This window comes from Monopterus albus, unplaced genomic scaffold (genome assembly GCF_001952655.1).
Source record: "Monopterus albus unplaced genomic scaffold, M_albus_1.0 scaffold38.1, whole genome shotgun sequence".
NCBI classification, from domain to species: Eukaryota; Metazoa; Chordata; class Actinopteri; order Synbranchiformes; family Synbranchidae; genus Monopterus; species Monopterus albus.
The window spans coordinates 3,314,132-3,337,150 of record NW_018127918.1 but is presented as its reverse complement, the minus strand read 5'-3'; the positions used below and the strand labels follow the sequence as shown (position 1 = coordinate 3,337,150).

At 38.1% G+C, this 23,019-nt stretch overlaps 1 protein-coding gene across 4 annotated transcripts in view; it reads left to right on the top strand.

The window, feature by feature from the left end:
- Window positions 1–10,198, top strand: part of cadm1a (cell adhesion molecule 1a) — a 340,724-nt gene extending 330,526 nt beyond the window's left edge. For 3 of the 4 annotated variants that reach the window (XM_020598433.1, XM_020598432.1, XM_020598430.1), the window contains 2 exons: window positions 3,272–3,400; window positions 4,941–10,198. In XM_020598433.1, the coding sequence (XP_020454089.1) occupies window positions 3,272–3,400; window positions 4,941–5,059 (248 nt within the window). In that variant the 3' untranslated portion in view covers window positions 5,060–10,198. The remainder of the gene's footprint in view (window positions 1–3,271; window positions 3,401–4,940) is intronic. The other variant, XM_020598431.1, reaches the window with a different exon arrangement.
- Window positions 10,199–23,019: the final 12,821 nt, after the last annotated feature.

The following is a 23,019-nucleotide window of genomic DNA, read 5'->3' as shown; positions in this document are numbered from 1 at the left end:
GCTACAACAGCAAAGCAAATTTAGTGCTTTAATAAACCACTTGGCCTTATCGATACAACAAAGGGTATGCAATGTTTAGATTTATTTTAGTGGCAGTGACTGTTCACTATACAATAGTTGCTTTGAGTTTGGGCTCTCTAACCAATCCTGTAAATAAATTAAAGTTAAAAACAAGCAATATAAGATTAGTATGGTCCAGAATTTTGCATCTCTGCAGCCCTAATCTGTACCTTTATCATAAAATCGCTCTGTGACAAAAACTCCAAGAAAGCTGGCTGTTTACTGTACTGTGTGCGTTAAAGCTGCACTAACTGTTTTAGCCACTATGGGGCAGGGAACCTCCAGCATAAGCTGACTGAACCCACCATTTAAAGTTAGTAAATGCATGTCTCTCTCCTCTATCCACTCACCCCAACCAGCCGAGGCAGAAGGTCGCCCATCAACAGTCGGGGTCTGTTGCCGGGGAGTTTTTCCTCCCCGTTGTCACCAAGTGCTTGCTCAAAGGGGGATTTGTTGGGTTTTCCTCTATAATAATAATAACAGTACGGTCTAGACCTTACTTTGTAAAGTGTCCTGAGATGACTTTTGTTGTGATTTGGCGCTATACAAAAAATATATTTGAATTTGAATGTCCATCAGACATACAGCATCATTATCAACGCACTAGTTTTATGTTTCTAATCTAATGTAAGTTCAATATTCAATTTCTTATTAGCTCTGTTTTGATCTCCACCAAGATCTAGAAGGAAAGATATCTTATCTTATAGTACACAGCTCTCTAGCTGCAAGGTGTCTGTCTGTTTGCTGCTGTGCAAGTAGCATGAGTCAGTTTATCTCAGCTTGCTGGCTGGAAACAGCTGCTCCTCTGCTGCTTGAAACTGAGTTAATGAGCGTGCTGTGAGTGAACACTCTGTGTTGTAAAACCAAAACAATAAGCAAAAATATGCTGCAAAGCTCAGGAGAGCTGCAGTTACAGAAAACAGTTTGATGTGGATCTTTTAGGTGCTTTTCATTTGCCACAAAAGTGACTTTTATGGAAAGGCGATAATAGAAATTGCCTTGAATGTTCTTTCGATTGATTGCTAAAACAATGACCCATGCAACTTGAAGTTTGACTCCACAACACAAATGTACTGAATTTCACCAGGTGACAGTAAGTGGTGTTCACTGATATGGCATGCAAATTACTTGTGTGGTGTCACTGGGAATGAGTGCTTCCAGGAAATGACAGCACATCCACACAGTTCTTTGGGTTTACAAACAGAGCTCATTAAATATGGGCGCCAGACGACCATCTTTGTTTTGTTTTCTTTTTTGTTTGGTTAAAGCAGAAATTGTTGCTTTTGCCATTCTACCGTGAACTCTTAATATTCCTGCAACGTAACTGACCTGCAAAGTTCAAGATCCAGCACAGATTCAGAATTTTGGAAGAGTGTATGTCATTTCTCATTTCTCTCAAAATCTTTTTTAAATTACATTATACATACATTATTAATTCATTATACCTTAGCTGGGTGCGAACTAAATGCTGCAAAATGAATGTTAAATGAACAAACTATCTAATAAAGGAAAAATAGTAATTATTGGATTCACTGACACCTACAGTTGAGGTCTCTTTTAAATTAGTGAGTATACAATATTCATTACTTTTAGGAATGAAAGTCAAAGCTACAAAAGTAAGATCCAGGTTGTGTTTGACCAGAATGATTCTTTAAATTACAATCTCTGTAGGCAGTTTCTCTGCCCACTATGTAATCATATTTAATCAATGGCCACCATGAAATGTTCCCTAGAAGATGATTCCTGTAACGCTTTAAAAAGCTGTTAGCACAGTTTAATCCACAAAGTAGGTCTAATTATGACATGGAGCAACATATAATATGATGAAAAGACTGATGTGCTATGGAGACTTTGATGCTCTTATTTCCCCTCCTCCTTATTTAAAAGATGAATGTTTAATATAGACAACATAGAATGATTCTTTGCAGTTGTCCAAGCTACCCACACCACACACGCCCTAAAGCTAAAGTCCACATTAACATCGTAATAGGAAAGTGTGTTAAAGCGGTGCTTTAGCAGCCTGACACAATTGAATTGGATGTCAGAAGGATTCCTGCTCAGTTTAATTGAATCTGCCCAGCACTAAAAAAGAAAATCTTAAGTCAAAATAACCTATTAGATCTATCAGGTACTGTTTTGTTGAGTTTGACAGGTAGCACTGTGATGCCCCCCACACCCTCCCTCCTTTATTCTTGCTAGTTGGGTAATGCGGGTTGTAGGGGTGGGCGGTAGCTGATGTTATCCATGGTGTTTCTATCTCCGTTTCTGTTATTTGTTAATAAATTGTGGCCTGTTCGCTCTTTTTTCTGGAGCTCACTCAGCAAATCCCTCGAGTGCAGAAGGGGTTTTAGTGAGGTACTACAGCTAATGGATGGTGGGGGCTGAAGGCCTGGTCCAGGTGAAATGATTGCTAAGAACTGGCTGTTGTTCAGTGTCCTGACCTCACTTCAGAAGTAAAGGTTAAATGTAGAATGTAATGGTATCCAAATAATCTAAAAGCTCAAAAATGCAGCTGTAATGTATACATTATACAATATTAGGTTAAAAAAAGCCATGTGAATCATGTTCTCTCCACCATCCCCCTTCCCACTCACTTCCCTATTGCATAGGGTGGGCTACTGGTTTGAAAAAAAAGCTGCTCCTTTGTACCATGAAGGTACAAATGAATAATAACTTTAGGTTATCAAAGTGACATGTCAAGAACTCTTGAACTTTTTAATTAAAATTTCCAGGAGTGAAGAGATGTGAAGATATAACATGAACAATGAGAGCAACCTAGTGGGACAAACAAAATCATATAGCAAGTCCACGTTTGTGTTTTGGCAAACAGTTGTGTTTAGGGTATACAGTATGTTGTAAGATACTTATGTTTGGATTCATTTAGTTTGACAGATTCATAACAATGGACTAAGCTGCTCTAGATTTACTGTGAGTTCAAATTAGTGTTTACTGTCTGGTAACAGGCATCCGAATCAAGTCGACCCTGTGGTCAAAAATCTTTTCTGTTAGCTGTTCATAGCAATATGTCTCAAAGTACAGTAGCTCCAAAGTTCCCCCATTTAAATGCAGTCAGCCTCCAAATCCCACTGAGGATGTGTGACAGTTAAATGTGGTTAAGGTGTAGATTATACTTAATGTATGGCTTTTCCCACAGTCTGACACTGAGCCCTGATTTCTACTCACACTGAGTTTGTTTTTCCTTTGCTTTCAGACTCACGAGCTGGAGAAGGAGCGCCCAGAACGGTGGACCATGCAGTGATCGGCGGAGTGGTGGCCGTGGTCGTCTTCGCCATGCTCTGTCTTCTCATTGTCTTGGGGCGCTACTTTGCAAGACACAAAGGTGCAGTAGTGGCCTTGAAAGTACAGAATGATAACCAACACTCACACATTTATATTTTTTTTACTGACTAAAGCTGCATCAGGTAAGATGAAGATTATGGACTCTGACTGGTGTCTTCTGCATAGTAACGGTGATAGAAGCTCATAGGCATTTCGTAGTAGTTTGGGCCTTACGTTTTGCCAAACTGAACTGAAATGCAGTAAACCTGAAGTAATTAAAACTGATGGCACAAAAATACAATTTATATTAAAGCGAGAGCAGGCTGCTATAATCAGTCTCTTTACATCCATGGATGGATACGATCCGTATAATGGAAAGGTGGTTATTAAGGCTATTGGTTCCTGATCATTTTTCATATTGTCATGCTGAATAGTATAACACATCTTTGCCCTCATAATATAGAAATAGATCCTGTATAATCTACAATATGTAACATTTCACACTTTGATATAGTGTTTCTATGCAGAAAGAAATGGAATTAAACACATGCACAACTTCAGAAAAGAGATACTGTAATTGAACTCCACAATCAGTTGTATGGTTAAAAACATACATTTACTGAGGTCCAGTGAGTCACAGCTTAGCAGGTTACCAACCAAGATTTCAGCATTTTGTAAGTAAATAAAAAGGTGCAGTCTGTTCCGCTCGTACAGACAAGTGAACCTACAAGGTTGGTAAAACAAAACATCCTGTGTCCACTTGACTGAGTCGTCCATGTTTTATTAACACAAAAGGCCTAACGCCACGCCACACCACCACACCACAAAGGACAGCTAGACAGATTTTAAAAGATGCTTCTGTTTTATTACTATTACTTTTTGCAGTTTTGGCCATATCTTGTATTAGCAATTAACGTTGAAATCTGGATCTGTGGAAACAAAAAGCAAGTCTGAGGGGGGAAGAAGCAAGCAGTGCAACGATTATCACAAGGACCTCTTTGGCCTTTTTTGGTGGCAACACCTATCTGGAGAAATCTAGTGATGTGAGACTGGAGTGGTCACTCAGAAAATTCATTAAAATCATCTAGAATTTCAGGATGCTAAGAGCAATCTTATCATGTCCCTGGTCACCACCCTTGTGTTAGAGCACCACTGATCATCTTTCTATCTACTCAAGTAGCATCTGTGTTTTTATGTTTTCACATGTGGAAGTGCACTTCCTTATTTGTTCTGGAATATTGCCTTCATTATCAAACTTTACTGAGACAGGATGTGAATAAATCTTATAAATTAGGTTTGAAGTGTCTTGCTACTTCCTTTTTTTTCAGAACTTGACAAGGTTAATCTGAATGTGTGAGCCATGTTCTTCCCCATACTCGAGTAAATTTCAAAGGCCTGATTTTCATATGCCAATCTTGAAAAAGAGTGAAAATGATATATAATGTGAATTTTACTGCTTAGGTTTGTTTAAATGGCCATAGGCTGGAGGATTTGCATAATTAGGTACTGTGTGCGTAGGGTCACATTTTAATCTTTTGTATCATCTATGCAGAAGGTTATTATCCAGTGTGTGACACTGTCCTTCATCCTCTCCACCTCAGGTACTTATTTCACACATGAAGCCAAAGGAGCAGACGATGCAGCAGATGCAGACACAGCCATCATCAATGCAGAGGGTGGCCACACCAACTCAGACGAAAAGAAAGAGTACTACATCTAATCAAAACAGGACCCCTCGCTCTTGTGTTCTCTTTGGGACACCAAGCTGCTTTGGGGGCTGGGGAAGGGGTAGAGGGGGTTGATGGAGGGATTTGAGTTAGTTCAGGATCAGCTTTAGTGAGAGTAGAGGGGTCAAGGAGTAAGAGAAATGGGGTTTAAAAGAAAGGCCTGGTTTTAAGCCGTTGTTTAGTCTAGTCTGCAAATGTAGATGGAATGTTTTGTGTGTAAAAAAAAATAAAATAAAATCAAAAAAGGAGTAATAAAATGGAAGGGTTTGGGTTTTTGATAAATTGAGAGGGGGGTGGGTTGGGGGATTGGGTTGAGAGGGTGCGCCAGATGTTGCCAGAAGTCACTGTAGAGAGCTTCACCATTCAACACCTCCCTAACTGCTGGTACAATTTTTATTTAGTTCAACCATTTGCAGAAAATTCTGTGCCTTGTTCTGAATTTTTTGGTTCTAGCCATTCTTTGAATTTGGGTTGTTCTTCATTTGCATAACCACATCGCTTCCCATTTTCTCTTTCCCACTCATAATTACCAATGTGCTGTTGGCTTTTGTATGAGGGTAAAATTACACAGCCACTTTATTCATTTTCCTAAATGTGTCTCCACACATGCATCCTCTCCTGCATAACACAAAACTATTTCCAGTATACTGTGATTTGTCTCAAGCCATTACTTCCCACTCCCTGAAGTTTTGACAGCTCCAAAAATGCATGGAATGCTTTACATATCATTGTACAAAGGACATAAATGAGAAACAGGTTTGATGTACTGTAAATGCCCTCCCTTGCCCCCTCTTGAACACAATCGCATTCAAACAATAACCATAAATAAAGCATAATAGAAATGATAATAAAATGATCTTCCTATTCCAATTGTTTTAAAATGCTCTGTCAAAATCCCTCAGTAATAAAAGACCGCTGAAAAAACATTTGGCTTTAATATTGGCCAACCAGCAGTCAAATGATGACGGTGTACTGTATATAACTTTACGAAAGAGAAAAAGCCTTACCCTAACTCCACACTGAAACACATGCAGATTTATGTTACTTTTAGGAATTCATAAACTGCACAAAACATGAAAAAAAAGGTCATGGTAGTCCAGGTTCTCCCATAATGGTTCATGTTATATCATAGATACACAATCCAATGTAAATCAAGCCAATGGAATCACAGCTGAATTGTACACTAATCCTTACTAAGAAATATTTTTTACAACTTACTAGAATTACAATGGAGTACCTTTGTGGATTTTACTGTATCATGCTCATTGTGAGTTTTGTTAAAATGTAAAACCAGCAAATGTTGGGAAAGTAAATGTATTCAAACTGTAATGCTCTGAGAGACAGGTCAGTCATTCCACTTACATCACACCTTCTGAAAATATAGCCTGTGGTTTTGCTTTTATACAGCAGCTTGAGTGCTTAAACATTTGATATTTTTGCATGTCTGTATGTGCTAAAACCCATTATTTCTGCTTCTCTCTCTTGCTTTACAGTATGTATCACCTGCCAAAACTGAATGAAGCTCCATTTTGCTTTGCCTGCTAGGGAGCACTGGGGAATGCCAAAAGTAATTCATTGTTTGAAACAGAACCTAATACACATTTTGTGCTCCATGGTGTTAATCCATGGTTTGCATTAATGCCCTGGCTTCTTAACATGGCAATGAGGGACTATTGATGGAATTGTTGATCATTATAATGTGTTCACACAGCAAGCAGCTGGCTTAATGAGTTCTTACTCTATGTGACAGTTGTGGGTGGCATGAGGTGGAGCTCTACATTACAGTGTACACCTTCAATGTTTTGAACAGACAACGCTTGAATATGCCATGGCTTTGTATATCATGATATAATTTTGAACATTTTAATGATTCAAATGAGAAACGTATCATTAACCCCAACATGAGCTTTTAGACAGTGTTTCTCATTTTAGCTGTTTTTAAGATGTCAGAATGATGATTTCTGCTACAGCTTTCATATGGTAATGGTGATTGAAGGTTCTCATCAGTGATAACACCAAGATTCTTGACACAGGTGTTCAGAACCCTAGACTCAGGGTACTCATGAGCACCAGCCTTCCTTCTTTATTGCTGAAAATAATTATTTCAGTCTTGTCTTCATTTAGTTGAAGGATGTTTTGTTGCGTGCTGTTTACTTTCTCAACGCTTAGACATAAGTCTATAGGACCATAATCATTTGGTGAGAACACTAGATAGAGCTGGGTGTCAACTGTGTACCTATGATAAGCAACCGCATGCCTGTGAAGAATTCAAAAAAGAGGAAGTGTATACAGGGTGAATAGGAGAGGCCCAAGAATCAATCCTTGTAGGACACCGTATGCCATGGCGGTTCTTTTGGATTCAAAATTAGTGATACTTACTACATGTCCCCTGTCATCTAAATATTATCTGAACAACCTGAAAACCATTCCTGATGGCCTGGCACAATTTTCCAGTCTATCTAGAAGCATTTTATGGTCCACAGTTTCAAAAGCTGCAGTAAGCTCTGATAACATCAAGATTGTTAGACCCCCCCCAAATCATTATTCAGGCAAATGTAATTTAAAATCTTTATGTAAGCACTTTCATTGCTTTGATATGAACAGAAACCCAATTGAAATCTGTCAAAGATTTCAATTTTCTATGTGTTTCCTTTAAATCTTTTGGTTTTTAGTTGTAATTTTTCATTTTTAAAAGCATGTTTCTTTTATCATAAATATCAATATATTGCTCAAATCCAGTAACAGTAAAACTCACACAGAAAATTCCACTGAACACCTCTTTTACATTCAACCTTCTCTGGGATTTTAATTTGACTTTTTGGGACTTAATGCTGTTGTTTGCCTTGTGTACACGTATCTAAGATTTAATACTTTATTGCCATGTTAAAGCATTTGATTAGATTGTGTCAATGTTCAGCTCAGATTGCAACACATTAACAGTGTGATAGCTTTAATATATCATGATCACGCTTGAAGACAACATTCAGTCTTTCCACAGAGATTGTAGGTTTTGGCAATTGAGAAGGTTCTTGTTGTGAGCATTGTGCAAATTTCACTTTCCTGAACATAATGCTTCTGTGCATTTTTAGAAGTTCATATTTTTTTCCATAATTTAAAAAGACAGCACATGGGCTGGATAGTGCTGCAGACATGTTCTTAGCTTTTTCATTGGATGCAGCTATCTTCGTGGAGGGAATGGGGGAATGTTGCAGGCAAAGATCAGAAATGCTGTGTCCAACTCTCTCCCACTGTTTGTCCTTTTGTTAAAACTTGAGTTAATTTAAAAGTTCTGTACTCATAAGAGTTACCACTAAGTTAACACTGTATACTGATGACACTGTTTTGTGTTTGTTACATGCTGGGTGGGGGTTATGATTAGGTTAGATGTCTTATGGTCTGGTGTCTGATAAAACTATTAACTGGCTTGTTATTGTTGCTTTATGAATCACAGAGCAGATGTCACTTCATCTGTAAGACAGGTTGTGTGATTTGTATTTTACAGTGAGCACTGTTTTGCTTCAGTGACACGTGGCAGCTTCCATTTAAATCAGACTTCAAAAAATGTACTTGCCAATAAAGGAATCAAACTGAATATTGTCTTCTCCCATAAGGCTGATGCATTAATATTTTTTTAAAGAATATTAACCCTTTAAAGCTGGGCAGACACTGTATGTATTTGACCGCAGTTTGGCCCCGAATCAGTCGCCCCTGACTAATTTTGGAATCGAAATGAGTTTTAGCTGATCAGTTGTTATTTGATGTGCAGTGTGAGTGATTAATCACCCAAAGGGTCTGGCTCCTGGATGATCAGGTGGATTAATGGCATGACAGAAATTTTGGTCGGCTGTGTTGCCGCTTGAGTGGATCCACGGTAGGATTTCCAGCAATTGCTTGTAAAATGTTTATAGTGCACTTGCTTGAGTAAAAAGACAACAACATAACAATATGGCACAAATGAGATGCTGCATTATGGGAACAGCAACAGGAGAATTATTGGCAGGATAACACCACTGTTCCTCAGCTGTCCCTTCTTTGTGTTGACATCAGTTTTCAGGACATCTTGTACAAATAGAATTTTATTGGAATTGTTAATGAACACACAGTGTTTGGGGGTTCTGTTAAATGTTCAGTATGAGCGCTCACACCATGCATGGTTGAGCAAATGTACAGTAAATTGTGACCTGAGAAGTGGCAGATTCAGACCATGCAGGAAGGCTGATTAAAACATCATTCATGATAAATAAAAACCACAGTGTCTGCCCAGCTTAAAAGGAGGAGTGCTTCTCCAGAAATGTTTTTTTTAATAATAAGAGCGTTTGTTCTTCCAGAATTCCAATATGAAAAGTAACATGAACAAAACAACATAAAACTAAAACTAGAAGGGTTTAAATACTAAGAAATGGTGAGGATCCAATCTGAAGTTAATAGAGGGATGACATTTAATGTTATTTTATGTATCATTTAATTTTCTATTAAATGCCCAATAAAGTATAAAAAAAAATAGAAATGGTCTTACAGTGTAACTGTACCATAGTTTTCTCCATTCAATTTTTTGATAATGTCCTGTCTCAGGTTCATACGTTGCTGACTGATATGACTGCATCTCAGGTAGAAAGAAAAGTTTAGGCCCCACCTATCAGTGACATAAAAGCAAGTACAATGCATCCTCATCAAATCAAGTACAACACATTATTTTACACCCAAAAGGCAAAATTGGTAAGATATTTTGCATATATGTTGTACATGTTTTCTGTATTTTTCTTAATATTTGGTGCACTGTAAAAAATGTGTTAAGTATTGCTTTGTGTTGGCATAGATCATAAAGAGTACACTGTTTATTGAGATGAACCAGGATCAGAAACTTGTTGTGGCTGTACTACTGTCACTTTCAATGCACCATCGCCTTTGGAAGCTTGCTTGATTCCCAAAAAGGTTTTTATTGTTTCACCAGTCATTGTTTTTAGATTGATTCTTTTTGTATCTCTGCTGTTCTTGGAAAATGTTAATGTGTAATAATGGAGACAAGGAGTTCCACATTCCCATACACATTTTGTATTGGTTCATAAATAGACATTTTTACAAAACAATGAAGAGTTCTTGTCTTAATAAAAAAGAAAAGATATTAATGTCCAAAATAATCAGTGTTGGTATTGTTTTTTGTTTGTTTGTTTGTTTGTTTGTTTGTTTTTTGTTTTTGTTTTGTTTTCTTTTGGTTTGGTTTGTTTTGCTTGGTTTAACTTCAGATGTTAAGGTGTTTAAGATGATCCACCACAGATAAATATGGACTAATATGGGCACACAGCAACACATGCAGTATTGTTTCATTTATTTTTTTGTTTTTTGCTTTTAAAATCTAGTCTTAATTTCAGATTGACATCTGACTGAATTTATGTTTTTCATGCTGATAACGTAAACAGATGGTTCACAGATAGAAAAGTCCTTTTTAGTTACGGAATTTATATGCAACATGTATATGAACATATATGTTCAAAATGTCAGATTTTGATTGAAAGAATTTTAAAGAATGATGTTGGCAAACCACAGTTTAAAAAGTCCCCATCTTTACATCTTTTATTTATCACTGCTTTATAAGTAAATCACACTACTTTCCTCTGACTCACAGTGTAGATACCTTCAGTCAGCCACCTCATATAATGGATTATTATCTGAATATGTACAAAGATATTTGGCATTCAGGCTCTGACTTCACTCCATGCACGGAAACACCAAGCTCTGCACAGCAGGAACTGGGGAGTGGCAATAATAACTTCCCCTCTTTGGGGAACACAAACTCAGGTTGTACTTTATGAAGTGCTATATGAACAGCAATTGATTCTGTGTGTTTCAGCGTAGCTTTCAGGTGAACAGTGTGGCAGCAGGCATCGCATTTAGTTCCCATGATGTTCAAGTACTATTTTCCTTCAGTATATACCAAGCATTAACCACAAAATGTATCAAGTATTAGGTGCTGCATATCTCTCAGACCACAGGAGTGCAGGACACACCATCTTGATATACTGGTATGGAGTGGAATGTATGTTGTACCCTGACTGTAGCAGAATTTAAAAAATAGCCTATTTAAGTATTAAAATAAAACAAAGAGGAACACAATAGTGTCTCTAACCAAGGTGCAGCAGGACGTCTCTCCAAAGTCTACAAGATTCAGAAGTTATATCCACCAGCTAAAGGACCAACAAGTGTCTGATGTTGGTACATGAAAAAAAATATGGTTAGTGCCAGAGTTCCCGAGCGGTCTCTTTCATCAATGTACAGGTTGTAGCTGACTACAAAAGTGTTGCCATATTTGGCAAAAAGGAGGGTTACCAAGTGCTGACTTAGTAGTGTGCTCAAACTGTTGCAATGCATTTTTTCAAGTTCATAAAATAAAGAATAGCATTGGTTGAACATTTGAAGAAATGCTCATTTATAATGTCTTGTTTGCAGGGGCTTGTATTTTTTTATTTTTTTTTTTTTTTTTTACTTTAAAGGTCCACACAGTATGTAATTTGCCCAAGAGTGCCAAAACTTTCAACATCACTACAGAGTAAGTGGATATGCATTTGTAAGCAAAAGCTCCTTTATTCAGTCTGAAGTGAACCCTGGCAACTGCAGATGTCATGAAATCTTTATCACATTCATAAACCTGAGTAAATATGCAGAATAATCAAAGCACTTCTAATTAGCACAAATATAGGGTAATACCTTGAGGAGCACCATGAAAGCTTGAAGAAATTTGACAAGATTTATACTCTGAAAATCAATCTTTTTTTCCCCTGCTTGATGAGTGCAGTGAACCTTTTTAGCTAACATCTTAAATAAATGGGGATAGTGTTATTGATTCCAACATGGTAGTAAATGGAAATGACATGAGATGAGCTATCTGTCATAATAAGTTATATTTCTCCATTCATATTTAATGTTCATGAGTCAGGATTTACTTTAGACATTAAAACACCTATAATATTCAGTATTCAGTGGGTGACTTGAGTAGAGGAAGATATTATCTTTTTAATTACATTTTCACCTCAGGCTCTCATTACACCTCAAGTGCTGTACATAATGAGCCAACATCTTAAATAAGTAAAGGTGATACTGCTATTGATTAGAAAGTGAAGACCCGGGGCAAGCTATCAGTCATAGAAAATGTACTTCGGAGTTCATATTTAATGTGCATGCCAGTTGGTCTCTCATAGATTCATTACTCAATATCCTCGAATAACCTAAATAGAAAGAAACATTATTCATTACACTTTGTAACAGCAAATGGCTACACTTAATAAAACCACAGTACTCTATGTGTCCTTAATGTTATTTTGTCTAAAGTAATGAAAGCTCAGTTATGCAGTCTTGGTTTGATTGTTAACCTTGCAAGCTCAAAAGGTTAAAGCTGTGACATCCTGAAATGAATAGCACATTATTTACCCATTACTTATGCACAGGAACCACATTGTTGTTTGACTCCAGTATTCTGATACTGATCTAATGAACACTGAGAAAAAGTCTCCTTGTTACCACTCACTTATCATTCAGAGATTGCTTGTTTAGCATTTTAGGCCATTAAAAAGAGGCTCCGCAAAGCAAATATTTACAGCATGGTATCAAGAGGTGAACCAGAAGTGATTATGAATGATTTATTGATTGTGAGGTTGTAGGGGACAAGAAAGAGCAGACCCATAAACTGTCGTGATAATGGCAACCCTTAAGGGTACTCGGGAAATTATGCCATCTGTGAGGGCTTTCAAAAATAACCTACTTGCCCTTGCTCTACAATCAGATCAGGTCCCCATTATATAAAGAGCAATATGTCATATATGGTTTTTTTTTCATGCAATCATTAATACAGGGTTGCTAATTAGGATTGCTAATTTGAGTGTTATCATGCCATTCACTGATCATAAACCTAATCATTGTAACCATGACAACAAAATGATAACTACTTATAACACCTACTGAACCTGCTAGTAAGTTAGTAGGGACCTACAGAGCCAGAACTACAGTATGCCCCAATAACAAGTGACAAGGGCCTGTTGAACGGTGTGATAACATCCAAAGCAGGTTATTACAAAGTCTGCTGTCTAGAGCGCATATGGGCTCTTTTTGTTGTGGTTGTTCAAGCTCTGTGCTTCAGTTTTAAATAATATAATGGATACATTGTGCTAACCTTGTGCAGCCTCAAACGGAAGTTTGAGAGCTATATGTCAAAATAATATCATTATTACAGCAGCACCATGAGGTCAGTTGATGTGAAATTTGTTGCCTGAGTAGTGGGTTACCTTTTGAGCACTTCTGCCATCTTTGGTGTCTCTATGTCTCTTTTTAAGTTTCTGATATTTAGACACTTTTAGAAAATATTAATAATCCTTACAATTTCAAGACATGTGCAGCATCCACAGTGCTTGGATTAATTAGTTGGTGTGTCTTGGTGACCAACTAAGCCTAAAATACGCATCAATTTATCACGACGAGTCACTATAAATCACATCACTAAACATATGTTAGGAAAGAGTTTGGCAGAGTACCAAGAATAGTTGCAGGGACTATAAACAAAACTAAAACCACAGCTTTTCTTTTGAACAGGATTTTCCCTTGTTAATTAAGACATGTTTATTGTTAAACAATGACTTGCTCATTATCTTTGTGTTAACAAGAATTAAGTTAATAAGGGCAGTTCTTATCACAAAGGAAAGGCTTCTCTCCTTCTTTTCTAGTTTGCTGTGACTAAACAAATGCTGCTTTTACAAAGACATTGCTGCAGAAAATGGTCTTAATTAGGAATGTAGGCTACACAAAAACAACTTTTAGTCCACAGGGTGGAGAGAGAGCCTATGGATGTCAGTGTTGGTCCATTGGCCAGATGGAAATCACTAATCTCTTTAAAGCTTTTCATCCACTGCAAAACTTAGTAGTCACTGACTATGAAGTTCATTCACTTTTTACAGCTAATTGGTCACACCTCCATTCAAATGCACTTCAGTATGTGCTGTACATCAGCAAATAAACACACCAGTGTTCAGAGGCACTTGAACATACAACAGCGGTGAATGCATCACTGTGCCTACTGACAGCTAAGTTCACTTCTAACTGTCTGCAGGTCAGTGCATGGAGAGATTATGAAATAATGGGCCTCTGCCTGTGGTTATTAGGATGGAGCTTGGTCTCATGAGAAGCTTGGGCTTGTTTCCATCAACACAGGGGAATTAAATGTTGCTCCTCATGGACCCCAGCACAACATACAGCAAACTCTAGGGACTTGAAATTTGCATGACTCAAGTTGCCAGCAAAAAATCTTTTGGTGTGTGCTCTTTTTTTGTACAGCGCTCACGGGCAGTAAAGTTATAGCTGCAAGGTTTTTGCACTTTAGTCTTGCTAGTTTGCAATTAAAATGCCATCAACCAACCACGTAACGTGAACATGCACACATATTATTTACTGAAGTCAATGAAGTGGTGACAATAATTATTATTATAATAACAAAATCAGCTGAGAATATGAAAACAATGTGACAGTGTGAAAGGAATCGGTCATCATGAAGACCTTTACAGAAAGTAATCAAAACCAGCCAGATCTGAAGCTCCCATCGGCTTTTAGGAGTTTTATAGCAGGTTCCAGCTCATTGTTTAGCTGTCTGGCCTGGAACTTTACTGTTTTGGTTCACTCTCACCACTCTCGCCAAAATAAAATAAGCTCTAAAAACCCACTGTGCAATACCTGCCCAGCACCAAATGGAAAATATACACTGTAATTAGACGGTGAACACTGCCCAGCTTGGAGGCCACAGCAAATAAGGAGAGCACGTGTGGGGGATTAACTAGAAGAAAGAAATTTCATTAAATAGATATGAATTGTGTATATCAAATGCAGCAAAAGTACTGAGACTAACAAATGGGACTGACATGGAAACGTACTAACATGCTAATTAGGATAGCGGCACACAAATTTCATGTGCTCAGATTATTTTAAAGCCTACTGTACCCCACTCTACACAGCCCACTTGTGGGGCAGTTATGCATGATTCATTCAGAATCTTGCTTGAGCTAACAAGATGGAGAACAGGAAGTAATATGTATAATCTTCCTGCCCTTGATGCTGTGTTGAGGAATTGTATGTATAAATGTACTATATGTTGGTTAACTGATTGAAAAAGCAGCCAATGCAAACTGACATGAGCAAATGTTTGTATGTTTTTTAATCACAGGGAATTGCAGTGATTTAGTGTTATCCTGCATTTTATTGTTGTTTTTGTACTGATATGGGCCTATTATGAGTGAAATTACTTTTATACAATACAGTGCAATATGCAGTAAGTCAAAATCTCCAGCATAACACAGGGGGGTAACCAAAGGAGAGGAATGCAGCAAGCCCCTGGAGACAGTGGCCAACTTCCTTCAGCCCCAACCAAAAAGGAACCTGCAACACTGAAAGGCAGCACACAATGCAGCAACAACACAAAAAACATAAGCCCTGGCAGAGACCTGTTCATAATGTCAATCTTGTCACTGCAGAAGTTTGTTTCTCAAAATGCTGATCCTTAAAGAGAAACAAGATATAAGGCATTTGTTTAGTAGCCTTAATAAGTATATTATCATGCCCATGATTATGGCATGTTTGTCTTGCACTGTTTGTCTTGATGTTATTGTTTTGTTTTTCATTTTAAAACTATTGGCCTAAAGATTTTCCACTGTCACCATTACTGAAAGAAAAGGTCACTTTTGATATGATTGTTTTAATGCAGCACTTTTCTGCCACAGAAGTGCTTATTTTTGGTTAAAGCATAACATCCACTCAGCCACGACACCCTCCTCCTCCTCTGAGCTGTTTGTCATTGTTATATGTGAAATCATAACCGCTGCCACTTACCAGTTAAAACAGCACCTACACATTCGTTTGTTTGACTCTGGCAGAAAATTGCTCTGTGCTATTCAGCATTTGTTATGATTGTATTGTTTTCAACAGCAATTTGTGTTCAGTGGGTCATTTAGATGTTTTTATGTTTATTTTTTAGTATCATACTTTGCAACAAACACTGAAGGGACTTTATGGCTATCTAGACCTCACTGTTGACTTATCATATTGGATTTACTTCTTTCATTCACCCAGTTTATTAATGTTGTAATGTAAGACAAGGGTGACATGGTTTAGTTTGGTCCGATGTGGTTTGGTTTTATTCTGTCATAAGCAAACCTACACATAACACATCTTTACAAATATTCACAAAACATAAAGCAAGCAAACCGCAATAGAGGGCACACATTCCACCAAACAGACTCTGATAGGCAAAGACAAATTATAAAACTAAATAGCATGTAACATAAACATAATATTATGCATAACACTGAAGAAAGTTGCTATAAAATAAGTGAGCTAGTAGTTGTATATCAGCGAATTATTTTATTGATGTTATCAGAGAAATGTAGATGCTTAAGTAGCCATAGATTTGCTACAACAGCATTAGCAACAGTGTTAGCTCATTAGCAAATTAGCAAACATGACCCACAGGAGGAATGTAACACCCGATTAGCAGCATCAATTTGTATTATCACTCAGAGCTGTCCTTTCAGGATACAAATGTGCAACATTCTAGCTAAATAAGATCATTCAGCCATCCCCACAAGGGAGGCATAGTGGTGCAGTTATCAGCACTCTGGTCTCATAACCAGAAAGTTCTGGGTTTCAACCTGATGGCCACCTGGGGCCTTTCTGTGCCTTTTGTGTTCTCCCTGTGTGTGTGTGTGTGTGTGTGTGTGTGTGTGGAGGGGTGGATGGGAGGTTAAACTGTACTGGGTTTCACAAACTGGCATTCATAACCACAATTCCACATAGAGAGAGAAGTTGCATTTTTGATTTTGAGAAGTCATCAGACTTGAGAAGTCAAGGATTTATGTTTTATACTGTATAACATTGACAAGTTTGATCTCGTACACATAGTACCAAGAAACAAACACAGAAGTGGTACAAAAAACTAAGGTTCAACAGAGGAAAACCCTGGAACCTTCATCACCTTTCTGTGTTAGAGCCATGGAAGGCAAACTAGGGCGTCATCAGCATCTCCAGTGGAAAGAAGAGAAAGCTTTCGTTCTGGCAGAGCTGAACAAATACAAAAAGCTGTGTATGAGCCAAACTGATAATCTGAAGGAGGCTCATATGAAGTATGAGCAGGACAAGGCAATACACCTTCAGACCATACAGGACCTAAAGAGACCTCTGCAGAGAAAGGAGCAGGAGTGGGAGAGCACAGAGAGCTCTATGATGGTCCAGCTGGAGCAACAAAGAGCAGAGACCAGAAAGATGGAAGCTGAACTCAGAAAGGCAGCAGGTCTAAAGATTGAAAACTTCCACTTGCAAAACCTGTTAAATGAACTTGAGAAATGCAGAGCCTCCAGTGAGACTGAGCTCAAGAATCTACTGGAAGAGAAGAACAATTTCACGGCAGCACTAAAACACACCAAAGAACAGCTTGAGTGTTGCCAAGTCCAGTGGCAAAAAGAGAAAACCTTCTTTATTGGGCAGTTGAGCAAATATAAAGAACTCGCTAAGAGCCAAACGGACAGCCTGAAGAAGGCTCGCATACAGAATGAGCAGGAGAAGGCAATGCATCATAAGATCACACAAGACCTCAAGCGTGCTCTGCAGACAAAGGAGAGAGGACAAAGACCTGTTTGAGGGCCCAGCTGGACAAGCAAAGACAAGAAAAGACTTGATCTGCCAAACACAATTTTGTATTAAAAGTGTATTCGTATGGGGGGCACAGTGGCACAGTAGTTAGCACTGTTGCCTCACAGGAAGAAGGACCCAAACCTCGAACTCCTGGTTTGAACCCGGAGTTTGAGGTTCAGGTCCTTTCTGTGTGGAGTTTGCATTTTCTCTCTGTGTACATGTACAGGTACTTAATACACTTTCTGGTCTCCAATTATTACATTGTTCTGGTTCCTTGTTCTTCTTGAGAATGAGTTAATGTGTGGGGGTGAAAACCATGATGCACAGAGTCATTAAACATGTCTAAAAGTAAGGGTGATAAAAGATTAGAAAGCTGTTTATAAAAATCATTGGGGAAGCCATTTGGGCCACCTTTCATTTTCTTTATAGCGCCATATACTTCCTCCAATGAAGGGGACAATCAGGTCACTGAGAATCAACAGTAGGAAATAATGAGCAAAATATTTCCTGAGAAGAAGACAGACAGGTCTGTGAGTTATCACCAGTCAGTTAACATTTCTGAATCACATGAAAACGTTGTTTCATTCATATGTTGCTTGAAAGCATTTCAGACCATTTGGTTTTAAAAACATAGCAGGTGTGGTAAGCGGCTGTGACTCAGGAAGTAGAGTGGTCGTCTCCCAACTGGAAGGTCGGTGGTTTGATTCTAGTTGTGCTTAGTCCATATGTCGAAGTGTCCTCGGGCAAGACGCTGAACCTCAAGTTGCTCCTGATGGCCATCGCAGCGCCTTGCAGAGATAGGGCCACCATTGGTGTGTGTGTGTTTCTGGGTGCTCTGGCCTCCTCCATAGTCTAAAGACATGCAGGTTAGGTTAATTGGTGACTCTAATTTGCCCTTAGGTGTAAATGTTGCTGCTCCATGACCCTCTACAGGGTAAGCAGTATAGATAATGAATGATCAAACTATTTTTACACATCTTCAGTGGAGCAGCAATGCACCTGTACAATCAAATTCCAAGGGCTTCATTAAACCATATGTTGATTCTAGAGCTGCCTGATGTTTGTTGTCTGCCTGTGGGTTGTAATGATGGATCCTCTCCTCATGAAGAAGTTGGCTTGTCTGACAACACTTATGCTCTACTGCTGCAGTTGGGTCAGCTAAGGGCTCTTTCTTTAGCTATGGCATTTTCCAGTGCAGACCTAGTTGTTCTCTGAGCCAGTCTATTGCTCTGTGGGTAGTCAGCGCTTGAGATGACATGGTTAAAGCACCAAGACTGAGTAAAAGCTTTGAAATCACTTAAACTGTAGCAAGTGAGAGCAACTGTTGAGATCTTGGAACACAGCCACATTGAAATTCTAGAGTAAAAAGCACAAGCAGTGATATGACCTGACTAGTTTTAAACATGACAACAGGTTAACCAAATTACATGTATCCCAAAGCTAAAATTAAAAGCAATACTCTTAAAATTTCAGTTTAACTAAAAGCATTTGCCTAAACTGGGCTTTTATTAAAACAATCTTCCAGCAATGTTGCATTGGAAGGTCTCAGCAATTAATCTGATGATGTGCTGATTACAATCTAGCCTAACTTATTAAACCAGTGGCCACACCTATATTAATACAAGTTTTAATTAGGTTTCCTATTTTAAAAAATGTTTGCTGCTAGATTAGATGACTACTAGGGGATGCACAGATACAAAAGACCTATAATAGCCCTGCAACAGAAAATACAATTGTAGATATTTGGTAACATTGTGTCAGAGGGTGGATTTAGTGGTGGCGTTGTTGTATTGAACTGTATTGTATTGCAAGGTGTATAATATATTGTTGCACTGTGTCTTTTGCCAGTTTTACATATGAGTAGTGCAGGTGCTGTGACAGTGGAAAAACATTAGGTGCACCTCACAGTTGAAAGGAAATTACATTGTGTGATGGGTTAGATGCATGTGCTCGCCCCCTAAAGGTCTAAATAAACCTTAAGAGTGCTGCTCAGTGGTCAGTGAGGTACACATAAGGCCATAATGAATCTTTACCTTTTGTTTCTTTGAGCTGCTTTCATGACATTCAAGACCTCACCCATTGGTTTGTTTTGCCTGTGGGTTTAATATATCTTTGTGCTGTTTAGTGGGGCTACAAGTTATATTTCTGTAAAAAAAAAAAGAAAAAACCTTGTGCCTCCTCACAAGCTTGTATGTTTTTGCTTCATAAAGGCTGTGCTTGTGTTGGGGTAAGAGACCTGTAGGACTGCAAGCTCAAGTCAGACTTAACCTTGACTGTAAAAGCAATCCGTCGATTGGAGGTTGAAAGCTTGGTGAAGGAAGGCTGACTGCTGAATCTGAGCTAATCTGCTGTGTGTATTCATAAAAAAAGAGCCTCATTTTAAAGTGATGGAATTAGTTGAACTTCATCTGAATTGTCCAGATGGTTTATTCATTCCTCAGAAGAATTCCACTAATCAAAAACTGTGTTAGTGTTAAAGTACACGGTGCCTGTGCTTGTCATTCAAGTTTTTTTCTTTGTGTTTTATCTGATGAGGCAAAAAGAAAAAAAAAAGGTTTGTAGATTTTGGAAATTGTGTGTAAAACCTGACTTTCTGTTTTGTACTGCAGTCTCATCTGTGAGGAATGCAAATTTTCTTCAAACGTTGCAACCCCATTTCTGTTTGTTAGACCTCCATCTGAAGTGCCTCTCCATCTGTGACTTATTACAAAAGAGCTGTGAAACAGGTACTAGAGTGCCTTCTTGTGGCTGTAGTGGGAAGGTCTCTTCTGCAGCAGACCCCCCAACGCAGCAAATGTTGTATTTAAAGGGACATAGTGGCAAAAACATCGAACTGACACTGGAAATATTAAATATGATAAGAGAGTGACAAATGGAAGGAAAATGATGTTGTCTGGTTTTAATTGTTGTTTCTCTTCTAAATTGTGTGGTTAATTTGGCATCAAAGTGCAACCAGAAAGCAATGCGTTTATTGCCATGTGATCACATGCTTTATTCACCATTGAACATTTCTTTTGTTTATTCCTTAGCTGACTGATAGCTCGTACCAGCACCGGTCAAAAAGCAGAACCTCTATGAGATAATTACCTGCTCTGCAGATGATTGTAATTTGAGTTGAACATTACTAATTGGTGTCAGTAAATGTAAAGAGTTTCATTAGCCTGGGTGTAATTAACCATTTTGAATGATTTAACCTCTTTTTTTATTGACATTTAGGACAATACATGTGAATCCTGAATATCAACCTAATGGATCTTATTAGTCATGTCCTCCAGACTAAGGTGAATTAATCAAAGTGGACTTGATTTATGTGCCACGCCCCTTCCTTTCTTCTTTCACCTCTCTTCCTTTCTCTCTCTGTTTCTTGCACTATCCCACTGAGGTAGCTGGGGATTCATTTGTCTTGCTGATTAATGATGAGAACCATATCCTCCACAACACCAGTAAATTAAAAGAGATTGGGGACAGAGAGAAGAACACCAAGGTCCATTCATCCCAGTCAAATTTCACAGTAGGTCCAATTCATCCTAAGCTTTATTTGTGCTGTCTGCTATACAAACACAAACAGCACTAGTCATTCACTTTCTCCCCTCAGACCCTCTCTGGGAATTTCATCTGGCAACTTTCCAGGGGATGTTCTTTTTTTTTTTCAGCCTTCAGGATACAACCATACCCAGAGCTTCACTGGTGTTTAAACGGCCTTTCTGTTTCGAAGTTTAAATTGTTCATCAGCTAACAGTTAAGGCTCACTGTTAGCAGAGTCATCTCTATGTGTTCAGTTTTCATTTTCATTTTGTGTTTGTTTTGGTGTCCTCCTAGAGTCTAAAGAGGTTAACGTACAAGTCAAATGGATAATCTAGATTGCAAATAAGCTTGTGATATTTATATATAGTCTATGATGAAATATTTTACTATATTGTAGAGACCAGTGGTGTGGGGTGTATGATATATTGTACTGTGTAAAGCCTTAAAGTGTTGTGTACCAGGTAAATCTGAATTCTTATATTTGAGGATAAAAGAATCTACAGCTATGCAAGCAGCTCTGTGCCATTGTAGACCTATTTATTGGCATGTCAGTGTTTTTTTTGGGAAGTGCTAACACGCTATCATGTTCATAATGGGTCAGTCCCAGTACACAGGCTTAGTATGTAGTCTGTTAAGGCTGCAACATGTGGATGGTGATCAGAGCTCACTGGGCTTGATTAATAAGGACATCCTGTCAGTCGTGCAAAAACAAGTGCTATTCAGGATAGTAGAGTTCAGATAATTTATTTGAGCAAATATAGTATTAAGATGAAGCATACAATTTTAGTTATAATCAGATGAGAGTAATAAATTCACATGTTGGGGCTGAGAGGAGAAATACAGTATATATATATTTATATTCAGTATATGCTTCCATCTGATAATCATGATGATATTATTTATCCACAACACACCAGATTTAACTCTGCTATTATCAAAACAATCACTGTGCATTCTTGCAGTCACATATTATACATATAGTCTATTAAGCAATGACTTTATGCATAATAAACCATTTTAATCTATAAATTATTCCAGAATGTAATTTTTTGTTCCAAGTTACAGCTCCACTTTCAACTTTCAGCTGTTCATAGTCTGGTTTGTGTTACTGTTGCGGTTTCCTTTAGTAGTAACTTCTGTATTGTTTCCTTCCCTGCTGTATATCCCCTGTTGTTGTGCTGCTGAGCTTTGAGGGCTGTGCCATTATTTGTAGTATTAGTGTTTCTGGCTGTGATAGTGAGCTCAAAGCAGACAACAAATGAGGAAACATCTGATAATAAGTGATTCATTCACTAGATTAATGCTCTTGATATGAACTGATGGTGTATTGCTGTTGCTACATGAGCCAGAAAGTCCTTTCATTTACTGTATATTATTGCAGTAACAGCAATAACTTTTCATCTTATTGCATTAGTTTGTCTGGCTGCTTGATTCTCAGCAGGACTGTACAGTGCATAGATAGCATTTGTACATTGTTTAAGGACTGAATAAGGTGCTAAATTTTTCAATCATACACATAGTGTTTGGCAGCTTCCCAAAATGCATAAGGCATCTCAAATAACTAGCATTCAGAGGAAATAGAAGGGAGTTCTGAGAAGCACTCAGGTCACATCTCCCTAATGAATGCTGCCTCCCTCTGCTGTTCTTAAATCATCTGTCATTTGCTGCTTTTTTTCCGTGGCGCTTTCATTTCTTTATCCGTTTTACCTCCAACTGCCTTCAGAGTCACCAGAGCCGAGCCGAGCCTGGTTTCAAAAGACAAAGAGTTACACAG